Source organism: Agelaius phoeniceus, chromosome 2, assembly GCF_051311805.1.
Source record: "Agelaius phoeniceus isolate bAgePho1 chromosome 2, bAgePho1.hap1, whole genome shotgun sequence".
NCBI lineage: Eukaryota > Metazoa > Chordata > Aves > Passeriformes > Icteridae > Agelaius > Agelaius phoeniceus.
Window position 1 is genome coordinate 15,870,336 of NC_135266.1, and position 14,711 is coordinate 15,885,046.

At 37.4% G+C, this 14,711-nt stretch overlaps 1 protein-coding gene across 4 annotated transcripts in view; it reads left to right on the forward strand.

Moving 5' to 3' along the window:
• The window catches only part of SH3KBP1 (SH3 domain containing kinase binding protein 1), a 211,907-nt gene that overhangs the window by 108,827 nt on the left and 88,369 nt on the right, over positions 1-14,711 (forward strand). For 3 of the 4 annotated variants that reach the window (XM_077172590.1, XM_054628054.2, XM_077172595.1), the window contains exons 5-6: positions 5,373-5,496; positions 10,712-10,786. In XM_077172590.1, coding sequence (XP_077028705.1) covers positions 5,373-5,496; positions 10,712-10,786 — 199 coding nt within the window. The remainder of the gene's footprint in view (positions 1-5,372; positions 5,497-10,711; positions 10,787-14,711) is intronic. The other variant, XM_077172587.1, reaches the window with a different exon arrangement.

The window sequence follows — 14,711 nt, forward strand, 5'->3', positions numbered from 1 at the left end:
TTGTATCAGTTGAATTCATTGGTTTAATTGACTTGGATTAATCTTTTAAAATCTCCATGGATTTCTGTTTAGTTGAAAATAAATGGATTCCTAACTGAGTTACAGCAAATAAAACCGGTATTATTTAAGGCAAAAAACCATCTATGTATCTTCATGTAATTATTGAGGAAAAAAAAAGTTAAAATTTTGCTTCTGGTTGAACAACTCATTAAGCTTTTCCTGTTGCAAAGAAAAGCTAAATTGGACTTCATTATTAGAGAAATGTGCTCTGCTCCTCCTCAAGATCACTGCCTGCAGCACAGGGTTGACAGAAGGGAACACGAGTCTCAGATGCCTCCGACAATGTCCAAGTGTGTTTTCCCAGATTCACTGGGAAAATAGGTTACACTGGCATCACATGGGGACATGCAGAGGGTGAGGATGTCTTCCCTTCTCCCACCTCTCCATATGTAATAGCATCCAAAGCTACCCAGATTCTTCTTCCTGCTGCCAACAGATGGGATAAGATGTTTTGAAAGGGTTTTTGTGCCTGTAGTAGTGGTAGGTTAAATGGAAATTCCTGTTGTGGCAGAAATGATTTGGGTTGTAGGGTGGATGGAAACAACAGCAAGTTGAATTTTGAACTTGTCACAGATGGATATCCTTAGAGGTTGTGTGTGTTCAGAATTCACATTTCCTTCCTATTTGTCTTAAGCAGTTAGAAATTAATTGTAATAAGATCAAACAGTCAACACAATAGATAAAATGCTTGTCATTAAAATAGGTTTCCATAACTACAGAGACACTGATACCCATGAGACATTAATTAACAGACTTAAATTAAAAGTACATTTAAAACTAACAAGAGAAGAATTTCCATCATTGTTTATGTTCATGTTTATTGTGTGATTGATAGCTTTTTGCTTGTCATTTTCCTACCTCATTAGCTGTAACTCTAATTACAGTTGTTCCAAAATACAACTGTAACTAATTGTCTTATTAAATGCAGATATCTGAATTCCAATCATGTTTCACCCTTACACTTTCAGGGGATGCCAGATAATTAACCTGCAGCATGAGAGTGAGGACATTTGGCATGTCACTCAGGAGTTCAAAGGCTGCTTGTGTTTGGGATTACTCTGTCACTGTGCTGCTATGTACCTTTTGGCCTCCTCCTCCTCCTAAGACAGATTTTTGGCAATGTGTAGTGCATGAAGTGAAGCCCACAAGTCTTTGACTGAGACCTTCTGTAATGCCACTGAGCTTATTCTTTGACTTTTAGGTAACATTGCCATATATTACATGATCAAATCCTATCAGTAACTATTTTTAAGTTATAAAAATGCAAACTGAATTTTGACAAATCTGTTGCCTCTTATTTGCACGATTAGTGGATGGGTGTTTTTTGGTCTTGTTATCAGATAAAGTGATGCAACCCATGTCCAAGAACAAGATAAACTGGGGATTGAGCTGGACTTTTCTTACAGTGACATTTTTTGGCATCTGTAGAGTTGAAAGGGGAATGAATATTTAACTGTAGTGAGGGGATGGTCTGTGCTACAAATATAGAGCTGTATAAATTGCAAGAAAACAGCTGGGAATGAATGCTGGGGTTTCACATCCCTCAGTTACTTTTCTGTGGAATGTGCCAGTTATTCCAGATTCTCTTCTAACAGATTGTTCACAAGGATTTCTATGCCTACTTCTTATTTGGTTAGTTCATGTGGTAGGGGACTTTTTTGGGGAAATATGGGTGCAAGTACTGCTGAGTCCATATAAGGTCATCCAAGTTCTACATGATTGCTTTCACAGTCCCTTAGTTTCTTATTTAGAAGAGATATTGAAAAACCCAAACAAAACCCCAAACCACAAAATCAAACACTCAAAAATTCCCAAAGCACATTTTGACACTTTAAAATAAAGAACCCTGAAGCTGAAAAGATTCCCTACTATAAAGTACTTGTTCATTTTTATTTTTTTCTTTTCTGCACCTGAGTTATCAAACAATTTCCAGCTATATTCTGCTGTACCAGAATCCCAAGGGATGGCTGACACCTTAGGGGCATGGCTCTCTCTGAATGCACTCCCAGAATAAGCCATCAAGTGGCACTGTAGGCACCATCTTCTCTTGAGGTCTTGCTTCCAAAATTTATTTTCCCATTGGCAGTGGATGTGATTTGTTTATTTTGCCTCTTGGGAATCTATGTTTTTAATTTCCTTTCAACATGTGATTGCTTTTGTCCTTTGAGCTCAATGTTTTCCATTAGAATTTATAAACTAAAGGAGCTTTTTTCCTCTGCTTTCTGTGCTCTAGTTCTCTCAAAGCAAAAGAAAATCTGTTGACCTTGAGCTTCTCTCTCTCTCCTTTTGCCTGCTTCTGGCATTGCTTTTATTCCTGGGACTCTGTTTTAGTTTCAACAGCTCAGAAAGACTCTGTTATGATCTAGGGAGACTTTCTTCCTTTTGAAACCTTTTCTGACTCTGTGAATAATCTGTCAGCCTAACAGGCAAAGCTGCAGCTTGTAGAACATCTTGTGGAACAGGCCAATAGAGGAATTTATTGGAAATACACTTTAGGTCAGTGATTCCAAAGAGCTAAACATTTTAATCATTTAACAACTTTAGCCTATTAATTCTATAGCAAGGTGTAAGCAAGCAGCTGTGGCAGTCCTAGATTTCCTGGCAAGCAGCTGCTGGTAGAACTTCTTTTCCAGCATAGGGACATGGACTGCCAAAAGAAGCCCTCCTCTTTTTACATTGTTTGGTTCAGCCTATGAACACTGGGCATAAATCAGGACATAAATGTATAAATTCTGAAAGCACTTTGTTTTAATAGCATGGTAACAAATTTTATTGAGTTTGTGCCTCCAGATGGTTTACCCCCCATGAATAATGGATTTTCATTTGTAAGATTTTATTGGCTGTGAATTATTGCAACTTTTCAAACCATATGGTAATGGAATGTCCCAGTTTGGGATAACTTAATCCTGGAGGTATTTTAGTGTCTTGTATTGTATGGATTCATCTCTAGCTGGTGTGTTTTAAGGCTTAAGGATATGTAGCAGATAGCTTTAATGTTTAAAATACTGAAAGCCTTTGATACTTTTGATGAAAATTTCCTAATAAACCTTTGGGAGGCCCAGTTTGACCTCAATCTCTAATGTCTTGCTGACATGATTCTGCATTTCTCTTGTGGAAGAAACCCCTTGATTTTGCTTTAGATTTTTTTCTGAATTTATAGAATTATTGCATACAACATGGTATTTTCAGACAATTAATTTTTCAGTCAGCTGAAAAGCTTAAAATATGCTAATGAATGATCTGAGCATATTCATGTGCAGTTTAGATTTAGCTGTCTAAATATCTTTATATATATTTCTATACATATAGATAGAGATCCATAGATCAACACATCACATAAAGTGCTAATTTTAACTGTAAGAAAACTCTGAAGAGAAGTAAGCAAGTAATAGTAAGAAAGTAGAAGTAAGAAAACTCTGGAAGTAAACAAGTGAAAATTACTTGAGGAAAAGATGGAACTGAATGAGATCAGTCACATTTTTTGTTAAGTAATCTCAGCATCTTGCAAAGCAGGGATCTTGGCAACTGTGTAAATCCTCTCATTAATCTTCTGGTCAATCAGCTAATGCAGTTATGGTTTAATATTTAGCTCTAATCAATATAGCCACGTGGGAAAAATTGAAATATTTTATGGCTCAAAGAGTCTTGGCCATTTTGTGTATTTTCTATATAACAATGATATTTTATATGGAATACAACATTTATATCAGATGGTCTTTAGAGATATAATTTGTAGAGTCTGAGTGCTGTGTATCATGCAGTTTCAGGTTTCCATATTGCTTTTTATTAGTCTGGAGAGAAGAAGACAAATATTCCCTTTTAGAGGCTGATACTGAGATGTGAAGAACCTCCACCTCACTGAAGTGATTGAGTGATATGTGTGCATTCTATCTCCTCAAGTAGCAGCAGGACAGTAAGAAGAACAAGATAATTCCCAGAGATGTGTTGGAGCTCACCAGTGTTACTGAGGCATTGAAGGAGGGAAGTTTTGTCAGGGACAGATACTGAGATTAAATGAAAGTCTGGTCTGAACCACTTTCAAATTAAAAAAAAAAAATTCAACTCGTGAGATCAAGAAATGTGGGTTTTTTTACTAAAATGTCTCATGTAGCTAAATTGAAAAAATGCACACATTCTTCTATATTTTAAGGAAATATTTGGTTGTATTATTATGAGATTTCTTTCCTAAGGACTCAAGTTTTTCACAGATAAGTGAAAAGACTTTTTACAGACTTTTTTTCTGTGATAATTAGCTAGGTTAATTTAAAGTGTGGGGTTGTTTTTTTAACAATAAAGTTAACTTTCTCTTTTCATAACTGAGGAGAAGATAGGCAGGAAAGATATGAGTCAACCATTATTGGAGACTGACGTGTCACAGACCTACACTGTCCTCTCCTGTCATATTTTTAGTGAAGGGACAGTGTCTGACAGATGAAAAACATTTATCTATCAAGAATGTGTTTAGCTGATGCATATAATCAGTCATTTCTTGCGGTGCCATTATAACCTAAAGGCATTTCTATGGGCTGTCATTTCACTGCCTGACACCACCATTCAATCCTCAATGGATTATAGAGGAGAGAGTTTGCAATTTTAAAGTGATATTTCCTCTTGGGTTTTGGCTAGGTAGTGTCCTTCCTCCTCCTGACACTATCATTATTATTATTCTGTATTTCAGTACCTCTTCGTAAATCTCAAGTCAAATGTGCATTAGTACTGTTCTTTGTTCTCCACAGGTTTCTTGCATTTTCACATGAATGATGTAGCAGCATTCTCAATTTCTAAAATACAAAATTTCTGATTTTGATGGGGAAGGCAAGAATGTTTTAATTATATTAAGATAATGAAATTAGATTCTCTGAGTAGCCCTTTTTAGGTGTTTCTCTTTCACGATTAATTACTTAGGGAATTCAAACAGAATCTGCAAATCACATCCACTAAGGTGATCCTGAATAGCCATACACTGTGCACTGCAAATTTACTGATTGAATGGATATCCATAAAAGTTGAAATTGTAGAGACAACATGTGCTTTCTCCTTGCTCATTTATCCTTTTATTTAATGCTCATCCGTGCTTCTGACTGCTGTCAGCACTGCTGACATTTACAGATGGGTTCATGCATCTCTCTTGTTTTCACTTACAAAGAATAAAAGAGAGGTGTTCTGGCTTGGAGCCCATGCCATGTGCTCCTTATACCTGAAATTAATTAATATAAACTATTCATGACTATTGCTGTCATTTATTGAATGTATATAATGATACTCAGTAAAGTGTTGCTTATGTAAAACCCCATTTTTTTGTCTCTGTGTAGGTGGAAGAGGGCTGGTGGGAAGGTATACTTAATGGAAAGACTGGCATGTTTCCTTCCAACTTCATAAAGGAGCTCTCTGATTCTGATGATGTTGGAATAGCACAGGAGGAGCAAGTAAAGTCAAGTAAGGAAAAATTTATTATTGATGTACTGTATGTATGTTTGTGTCTTTAGCTCGTAACACATTGATAGGATAGCACATTCTTATCTCTTGCTTGGAAGTGTTTTTGAATGTCATGTTCTTAATCTATGCTGAAAGGGTCAGATGATGATGATTTATGTATACCTGCAGTGCTACCTGAGTTGCAACATTGTCAGTGCTCTCTGAGCTGTGTAAGACTTGCTGAGCCACAACAGACCAAGAGAAGAGAGAAGGCAATGATGATGACTGCATTTGTGTTCCAGAATTAGTTACAAGGCAATTTTTGTCTTTAGAGGTGGAAAGTACCAAGTGGCTTATTTAAAGTGGAGGAATTCAAGTGCCATGCTTTCTATAACAACTCCAATAGATGAAGGATTGATAATTACTGGTGTGGGACATGCAGCACTTTTTCCCTCCAGGTGCTGAGCATGTTTCTATCACCTCCGACACCCACTGCCCCAGCAGCCAAAGGGAAAAGGGCCAGAAGTGGGACATGGACTTTGTTCTCTCATTTACAGTGGGCCAGTACTGCTGCAGGTGAAAAGCATGTTTGGTAACTAAGTTTGCAATAGTATAAGCATGGGAGTGGGTTGTCCTATTTATAACTTCTTGTGGAGAATAACCTGAACCAAAAGTGTGCTGTTACATTAAATGGAAAGCTGTTGGTCCTCATGTTTTTTATGTTCTTCAAGCAGCTATTACTTTTTTTTTTCCTAATTCAGTGATCAAATCTGACTTTTCAGAAAAAAAAAAAGTCAATTCTATTTGCGTATTTCAGGCTAATTCCACAATACTTGCTGAGGTCTTCCTATTTTTAGCACTGCAGATGTTCATTGCTATGTAGCATTCTCCTGAGATCTCTGAATAAACAGAAGTCAAAATTTACCAAAACCTTTATAGTTTACTCTGTCAATAAAAGTTAGAAAATTATAGCACTTTTTTCCGTTTTCCTTATTTTTCCACTTAAGGCAAATTTTTCACCCTTATTCCATAGCACAAAAAGAAGATCCTGAAAGCCCTAACACTTGCAATTATGGAAATATTTTATCTTTTTTTGTAATGGAGTACATTTTCATATGTGAATGTGTACTGGTGACTTACACCAGTAGGTGGTCAGTGCAGTTCAAGATATTTAAATGTAACATTCCTTCAGACTGGAATTAGCATATTTTAAACTTTAAAATTTTAATGTGATGGAGAGGGAGAAAGGTCATTAAGTGAAGGTGCATGTTTCAGTGAGATTGCAAGCCACTCTCTATAATCTGTATAAGCTCTCATGAATTATGTTAGTTAATTATAAACACAGTGAGTCTTGGAAGAGCTAATTGTGTAGAGTAGTTTCAGCTCTGGAGTCTGTAGTGTTTGGCACTATATAAGTGAACAAGGTAGGTGATAATGTTCAGAATGGAATATCCCAATTTTTTCTATATGAAGGAATGAGTATTCTTTCTTTTCAGGTAATTTGGTAATATATACTTCATAATAAGCATCCTAAAAATGGCTTTTAACAAAAACATACATTGAACTATGCAAAAGCAGCCACAAAGCATTAACTTCTGATGTCCATTATGGCCCATGCTTTGTTCAGATTTGGGTTTGTGTGCTGGTTCTGACTGTTAGTGGAACCCAAACCTGTGATACCTTTATGGACAAGGCAGCAATAACACAAATATTGTTTTTGCATCTTTAAATGTAACTGTAGGTGGGAGATGGGTTTCCTCCTTTCTTGTATTTAATTTAATGCTTTATGGCTATCTGAGGAGCTATTAGATATACCTGTAAAACAAAAGAAGACTTTAAACATCCTGAGAGAGAGAGACAGTGACTCAAGGAACGCTGAGATTGTTATGGGCATTTTAATGTTTTTTAATTTATTTTTTCTTCAAGTAAAACTATAAATTTAAGAATTGCATTCCCCTAGGAGAATTATGGGAAATGTACCAATTCAATTTTTTCTGTATGTGATTTATGTGATTGATACAGCTGTTGTTCTCCAACACATAATGCTTCATGAGGCTCTATTCAGGCACACTGAATATCTGGATTTGAAAATCTCTGCAATGAGATAGCAAAAATTTCAACAAGTTTACACAACTGACTAGGAATGATAATCTCATTCAGTCTGATAACATATTAAAAAAAATTGAACAAGTAAACCCTGGAAGATTTGGCCATCAGGCTGGTAGCACTGCTGAAATGCTCTAGGTTACATCTCAGAAAGGTGTGTATTCATGCCTCTAGGTCAGCTCCTTCCTCCATGGATGACAAGATGTGACAGCACCTTAAACCTGCAGTAATTCCTTTTTGTTCCTCTGGGAACTTTGAGTGCATCTGTATCACAGGACTTTGCAAGGTGGAATCCTTGAATATGAATTCTGGATTTTGAAGCTGGCACTTGGGTGAGGGGTTGTACCCAGGCACTGAACTCAGACCCTGGGCAGCCACTGAGGTTCTGCTCAGCATTCAGAGGAGCCTAGACAGGGCTGGGGCTTGGTTCTGCAATCTTGAGCAGCAGCCTTGAACTGTACAGCCCAACTTGTAAAATGGATAAGGTAATACTTGGCAAATTCACTGTAAGACCTGGGAAAATGGCACAAGATATGTGGAGAACTGGCACTGTGCAAATCCATGAATATTTTTAAGTTAATAATTAAATTTAACATCTTGGTTAAATTAAATTAAACTTGATTTTTAAATCACATTTTACTGACTATCTATAAAGAGAATTTTTGAAGGGCAAATGTAATTTTGGTGAACTCAAAGAAAAAGAAATACAGAAGAGAAAAATTACATAACTTGGCTTTTTAGGAATAAAGTTAATAAAAACCTATATTTCTCTGTCCGTTTATTACAATCTACACCAGCCCCAATGGACAGAAAAAAGTCTGATTTTATTGGTTTTGTTCTGTCCATGTAAATTTTATGGCAGATCAGAGTAAACAGCCAGAAGAAAATATCTTGGTTTCTTTTCATGCTCTGCCATAGACTAACCTCAGAAGCTTGTCCAGAGCAAAAATTTCCTTTTTTGAAAATGCCTGGGGCTAGTTTTAGAAGTGCCAAATATTTCTGAATCCTGACTATGGGACTTAGCTTGAACCTTATTTGGAAAGGTTTGGGAACCTGTGCCTCCTCTTGATGGTGTGTGCTCAGCAGGCTGGAAAGCAAGACTGTTGCAAGATCAAAATATCTGGGGGGTTGTTTCTTTGATTTTAAAGTATTTGTCCCAGCTGTAAGGTGATTGCCAAATTTCTTCTTTTCAAAGGCGCATTTTGGAATGTAAGTACAGACAGGACTTAGAGTACTCTTAGAGTAAACAGCAGTTCCTTGCTCTTTAAAGCATGCTCTTAAATGAAAATATTGCTTTTCTTGGGCCAGCTGTTACAACATGAACAGGTAGCATGCATTATCAATTTATTACTACATTAGATACATGGATTATAAGATTATGTCCCATATTTCTCAGAGATGCAGTATTAATTTTAAGACTATTTTCAATACCACTTCTTGTCAATATAGCCTGTTGAGAAGCAAAAAGTTGACATGTAGTCAAAAAATTCTATTTGAGATAATCACAATTTCACATTGAGGAGGTTATTTCAATAAGCATTTAGTATATTCACAGCAGTGTCATGACAGCATTGAAAGGTGGCCTTTTGTACCTTGCTGTCTCTGATGTGCATTCTCTAAGGTACAGCTGGGCCTCATGGTATCTATCAACTATTTTTGGAACCTGTTAGTGATGACCCCTGAAAAGTCCTGGCTGCTGCTGATAGACTCATCAGCTGAAGCTTCAGTCAGGCAACCTCCTCTGTTTTGAGTTCTTAAAACTTTAGGTTTCCCTTACTGTCTCTCTGGCTCTCCACAGTGTCATGAAGCTTAACTTACATTTCTCTTAGCAGTGGGTTCATGTTTGACTGTTTTAATAGCACTCTTTTAGTGGTATCCTGTAAAAAGAAAGTGTAAAGATGGATTTCTAGCATTTTTACTTCCTCATTACATAAAACATTGCATAAGGCAATGGAAACATTCTGTTTTTAATTAAACTGCAGTAACAAAACTAAGAATTAGCTTATTATAATATATAAATAAGTATAGGTTTTTATTGTCTGAAAGTCCAACAGAATGATATACAGGAGAAAAAAATCCCACACATTTTTGGTACCAAACTGGGTGTGATTCTGTGTTGTGACAATTCACGTATATTGGCTACTTTGCTATAAAATTTTACTAAAGACATAAATTTTTGTGATGGTATAACTAGGGGGGATTTGGAACAAGCTGGCATTGGTATATTCTTGGGCTTGACTGGGTTTTTAAACCTGGCACATAAACCACTTCTGCTGCTCATGCCTTTACCTTCACTTGAATTTCATGTCCTAAATATCAGAGCATGAGCTATCTCACTGGCAATGAAAAAAAAAAAGATTTTGTAATAAAAATGTTATCTTAAATATCTTAGATGAGAAGTGGGATTTGGTTTTTGTAGTTTTACTGTTTTTCCTCTTAATTTTAGAATTTTGCTTTTGTTAATGTCAATGCCAAGTCACACCTGATTAAGCTTTTAGCTGAGAAACTGATTTATTCAGGTTTTAGTGTCCTATCCTTCCTACTAAGCACAGTTTAAGACCAGTTCCCATGTCCAAAATATTTCCAATAAGTGATCTTGGAAAGAGGCAGTATTTCTGATGCCCACAGGATCCTGGTACATTAAAGAGATGTGAGTATTTCATTGCCCTGTTTGGATGTCAGCTGTGCTTGTTCAAGTGCACTACATCTGCAGCAGGAATGTTGAGCCACTGTGAGTACATCATTGCAGTAATAATATTTTTTCAGTATTCCCCTGTGCAAGGCTGCAAAAACCAGACAAATAATTTTATTTGCAAGTCTCACAACTTGATGGACAACAGACCAAACCTAAGAAGAATGCATTCTGTTGGACATTGTAAATAACAGCTTTAGCAAAATCATGAGATTCTGTTATCTAACATACATGCAATAAGAATATTTTAACTTCATGTACAATCAGATATGTTCGTTAATGTTCTCGTCATTTTGCTAATGAGGCTTTTAAATGTCAGTGACTGAAAATACAGATTAAAACCTCTTCCTTTCCCTTCTTTTTACCATCATTCGATCTCTTTACCCCCACCCTGCCCCTTCTCCTTTTTTTGTCTTTCCTTCTCTTGCCTGCTGTCAGGAAAATCTGCCTTTGAAGGGACAATTCTGTACAGAGTGGCACCGGCAAAGATTGACAGCTACAGACGTTATAACAGTGAGTGTGCTCCAAAATCATCCAGCAATAGCTTCAGTCCTCTGAACTTGTTTGGTTTATCTACACTTGTAAATTGTGCCACTGCTACCCACTGATGGCTACTCTACGTGCATTTATCTGTCTGTAAGCTGAAGTCAGTTTGCTGCTGATGAACTGCCCAGCCTTAATGCAATGAGAATGCACCTGTTCCTCCTGTGCATGTGTGTGTTCTGTGTCCATACAATGTCTGTGTGTAAGCCCATAGAAAATTGTGAATTACATTGGATGTTTTGGTCTCAGCTATGGTTGGAATCTTAAGACCATTTAGTCCCATCACTTTTGCCCCCTGAAATGAGAAGACTACTGATAATCACCACTAATCTTTGAATTAAAAGTCAATCTGCACTAAAAGTAAAGTTTCCATTGTGATTGTTGAACTCATAAAGTATGCTTTGCTTTTCTTAAAGGATATTTTGGGTTTTGATTTGTTTGAAGTTTTCTTTTTTTGGTGATTTTTAAATTTATTTTTACTGCATGCTCTTCATTTGGCATTCTGTCTTTGACAGTTATTACTCACAGCATTCTGGCTGATACATTTTTTCTGCCAAGGAGAGTAAAAGATATAAAGCTCTTTTCATTTCATGTTCAGGTTTTTGGCTTCTGCTTTTTAAAAGAAGGGCACATCCTGTTTTCATGTTCTTTTACTGCCCTGGTAATATAGAAAAGGAGAGAATGGTTATATCAGATGCAAGACAGAGGAAGCAAGGAAGACAGAAATCTGTCCTTCCACCTGTTTCCTCATGGAGAAATCTAGCTGGAAGATTCACATTTGGTGTGTCTAAGTGCAAAGTGTTCAGTTCTGTCTTCCAGTGAACAGGATGTTGTGCTAGCTTTGGCATCTGCTTTTGCCTGAGAGAGCTTTCCCTTGAGAGGATCCATGCTGTGCTGCCCTTCTTCCTCCTTAATGGGTGGGAGTGTTTGGTCTTCTACCTCTGAGGACTTCTGTCTTATTCATGTTGACAGCAAAGGATGAAGTAGTTGAAGTCACATTATTCTAGTCTGATATTTGCCCTTACACCTTTTTTTTTTCTTTTCTTAACAAATCTGATATTTTTTTAAACAAAAATCTATGTGAATGTGTGCAGCTCTGAGTATTTTCTTGTGGAAAATTATCTCCCTGTCTACCAGAATTCATTTTGCAGCTCTTTGCAAGCTCCAACCAAGCCCTTGCTCTGGCTGGAGCAAACCATGTGGTTGATAGTCTTCAAATTTTTGTGCTGCTTCTCACATTATATCTTCATGACTGCTTATCAACCACTCAAATTTCATGCTTCTTGCAGAGTTCTTAGACCATCATGTCCTCTAATCCACCCATCTGATAAGCATGATAAGGATTTATGGAGTTAATTTCCAGTACGCTTGACTTTGGACATAAAGATGAAGCTTCAAATCAGATTCGAGGTCTACCTTTGGAGCCTTTAATTTCATAATCTTACTGGGTAGTGCTGCCCTAATATTACCTTTCCAAGTTTTCCAAAAGCCTGGTCTCCATGTTCAGCCTGTTACTCATTGAGGGCCAAATCATCCTTCCCCTCTTCTCAAGTCATCTAAAGTAAGCATAACTGAAGCCAGGAAGAATTCAGTCACCTTTTGTGCCAGAGCTCTGCATTTAGTTCTTCTTGTTAATCACACTGGCCCATTGTTGTGCCATGTCAAAGAGAGGAAATTGCATCAAACTGATTTCAGAGTGCAGGATTGGATTGATTCTGGAGGAAAGCTTGGTAACCAGCTGCAAGAATACAGCTTAACCCACAGTAGATTGTCTCACATTGCTCTGGGCAAACACCCATCTAAACTTTGTTTTTAAAGCTGATGAAATATATCTATTTATGCTACCTGGAGTTGGTTTACCTGGAGGTTCAATTCTACCTCCCTTTGCATTTGGTTGAGACTTGCATGTTTTTTCATGCTGCAGAAGTGTGTTACTTTCTCCATAAAGCTGCATCTCACAAGGCCAGATATCCAGCTACACTTATGGCCTGTTTGTTGCTTTTTGGGTTGAAACTGGGGCTGAGGAATTGGTAATACACAAAATCAGGTCAAATGGAGAAGTCTTAAACAAGGGTTTCACTGCTGTTACTATCAGAGATGCTCTTGCCTAAACTAACAGACAAAAAGGAGGGTGTCTTACTCTCCCTGCTTCATCTATTTACAGCTCACTTCCTGCAAACTTACTCATCATGCTCTTCCTGAACAAGCTGACTGGTGCTGCAGCCAGCTCCTTCCATTTCATGTCTCCTCTATGGTCCATATTTTTAGGCAAATATCCATGAGCTTATGTCTCCAGTGAAAACCATTTGGAGACATTCCACAGAATTGATTTAATTTAGAGATGTCTGGTTAAAACAACTCATAGCTGCTCTAATTTCAGCTTGTTGATTTCTCTGTAAGTTAAGCTGGAGTCAGTTCATAACTTTAGATTAGTTATGCCTAGGCAGTGCTTGGATTCACCTGTATCACATTGCATGAAGTGTTGCTCAACTTTGCAATTAAGCTTAGAGCTTTTACTTCACAAACACATGCTCAGTGCTAAATACTTTTATTTTGAAAGCCATTTTCCAACTGCTGCGTTTAAAAGGCACTTTCTTACTTAACCAAGGCCTGTAATAGCTGTTGAATTGGTCGCTGCTTCTAGAGATACCTTCCACTGAAATATGCAAGATTATCTCCTGCAGAAACACCCAGCCTTGCCTTTTTATGCTGACATGGCTTTCTTGGTCATGAGGTGTGCCAGGCTCTGCTCAGCAACAGCTCCAGCTCCTTTGGCATTCTGCTCATCAACCTGCTGTCAGAAAATCTTTGCTGCTGCATATGCTGGGTGAAGAGAGAAGCAACAAAAAACTTGTCATTTTGTTGATCACAACCCTCTTTTCTCTCATCCTGCAACTTTCTTGCACCTCCACGAACAACGCTTCTTGGATTTCTAATTTTTTTATTTTTACTGATTTAGTTTCTCTTTCTTGCTTCGCTTTCTTTTTCTTCAAAGATGCAATAACTGAGGAACAGTGCAGATAAAATGCTTGATTTGACAAATATTTGCCTCTCTTTCCTTATATGTGGATCCACAATGCTGTCAGTAATAGCTATTAGATATAATGGAAGAAGATCAGGATCGTTGAAACAGAAACATTCGTGAGTAACCTCAATTGTGTTTTGTGTTTTCTATTGCTCCACCACTTTTTTTTTACCCTTTTTTTGTCTCCCTCCCCTTAATTCTTGAGGAATTATGGCTGGTCAGAGTTCTGAGAAATCAATATGGCTGATGTATTTATGATGTTCTAAACCCCCTTTAGGAGTGTCGGAATGTGAACAAAGTTCAGTGAATGAGCAAAATGTGGATTTTAACAGTTCTGAAAAGAGGACAGTTACAACTTTGTATTTCTCCTCACCTTGTTACAACTTGCTTGCAAAAGAGAGCTTGTATCAAATACACAGCTGCTACAGGTGCTGCAATGAAAATTAACATCTGAGAAAGAAAAATTATAAAATTGCGGGAGGGAAATTTTCATGATTAAAAATTAGCATCCTGTTTTCTGGAGAACAAATGTACAGATGACATGGGACTGGGGGCCGTGTGTGGAAAAATTACATTGACCGGGGTGAAATGTGAAATCCTTCTGTTGATTGGTATTCCCACTACCAAGTGGTTTTCCATGAGTTTCACAAAAGACCTGCTTGGTGAGTGGCAGGTGAAGAACCCTGCTGCCTATGGATGCTTAACTCTCCTTCCACATGTGATAATGTGCCTGTACTTGGTGAGGGTGGTGAAAAAAGTAGCTCCCAAATGAAGAGGACGATGGCTGTCTACAGTTGTAGAGCTCCTAAACAAATGATTATTCCTGTTTGCTCTTGGGGAAGTGGCTGGGGAGGTGGGGAAGCCACCAAG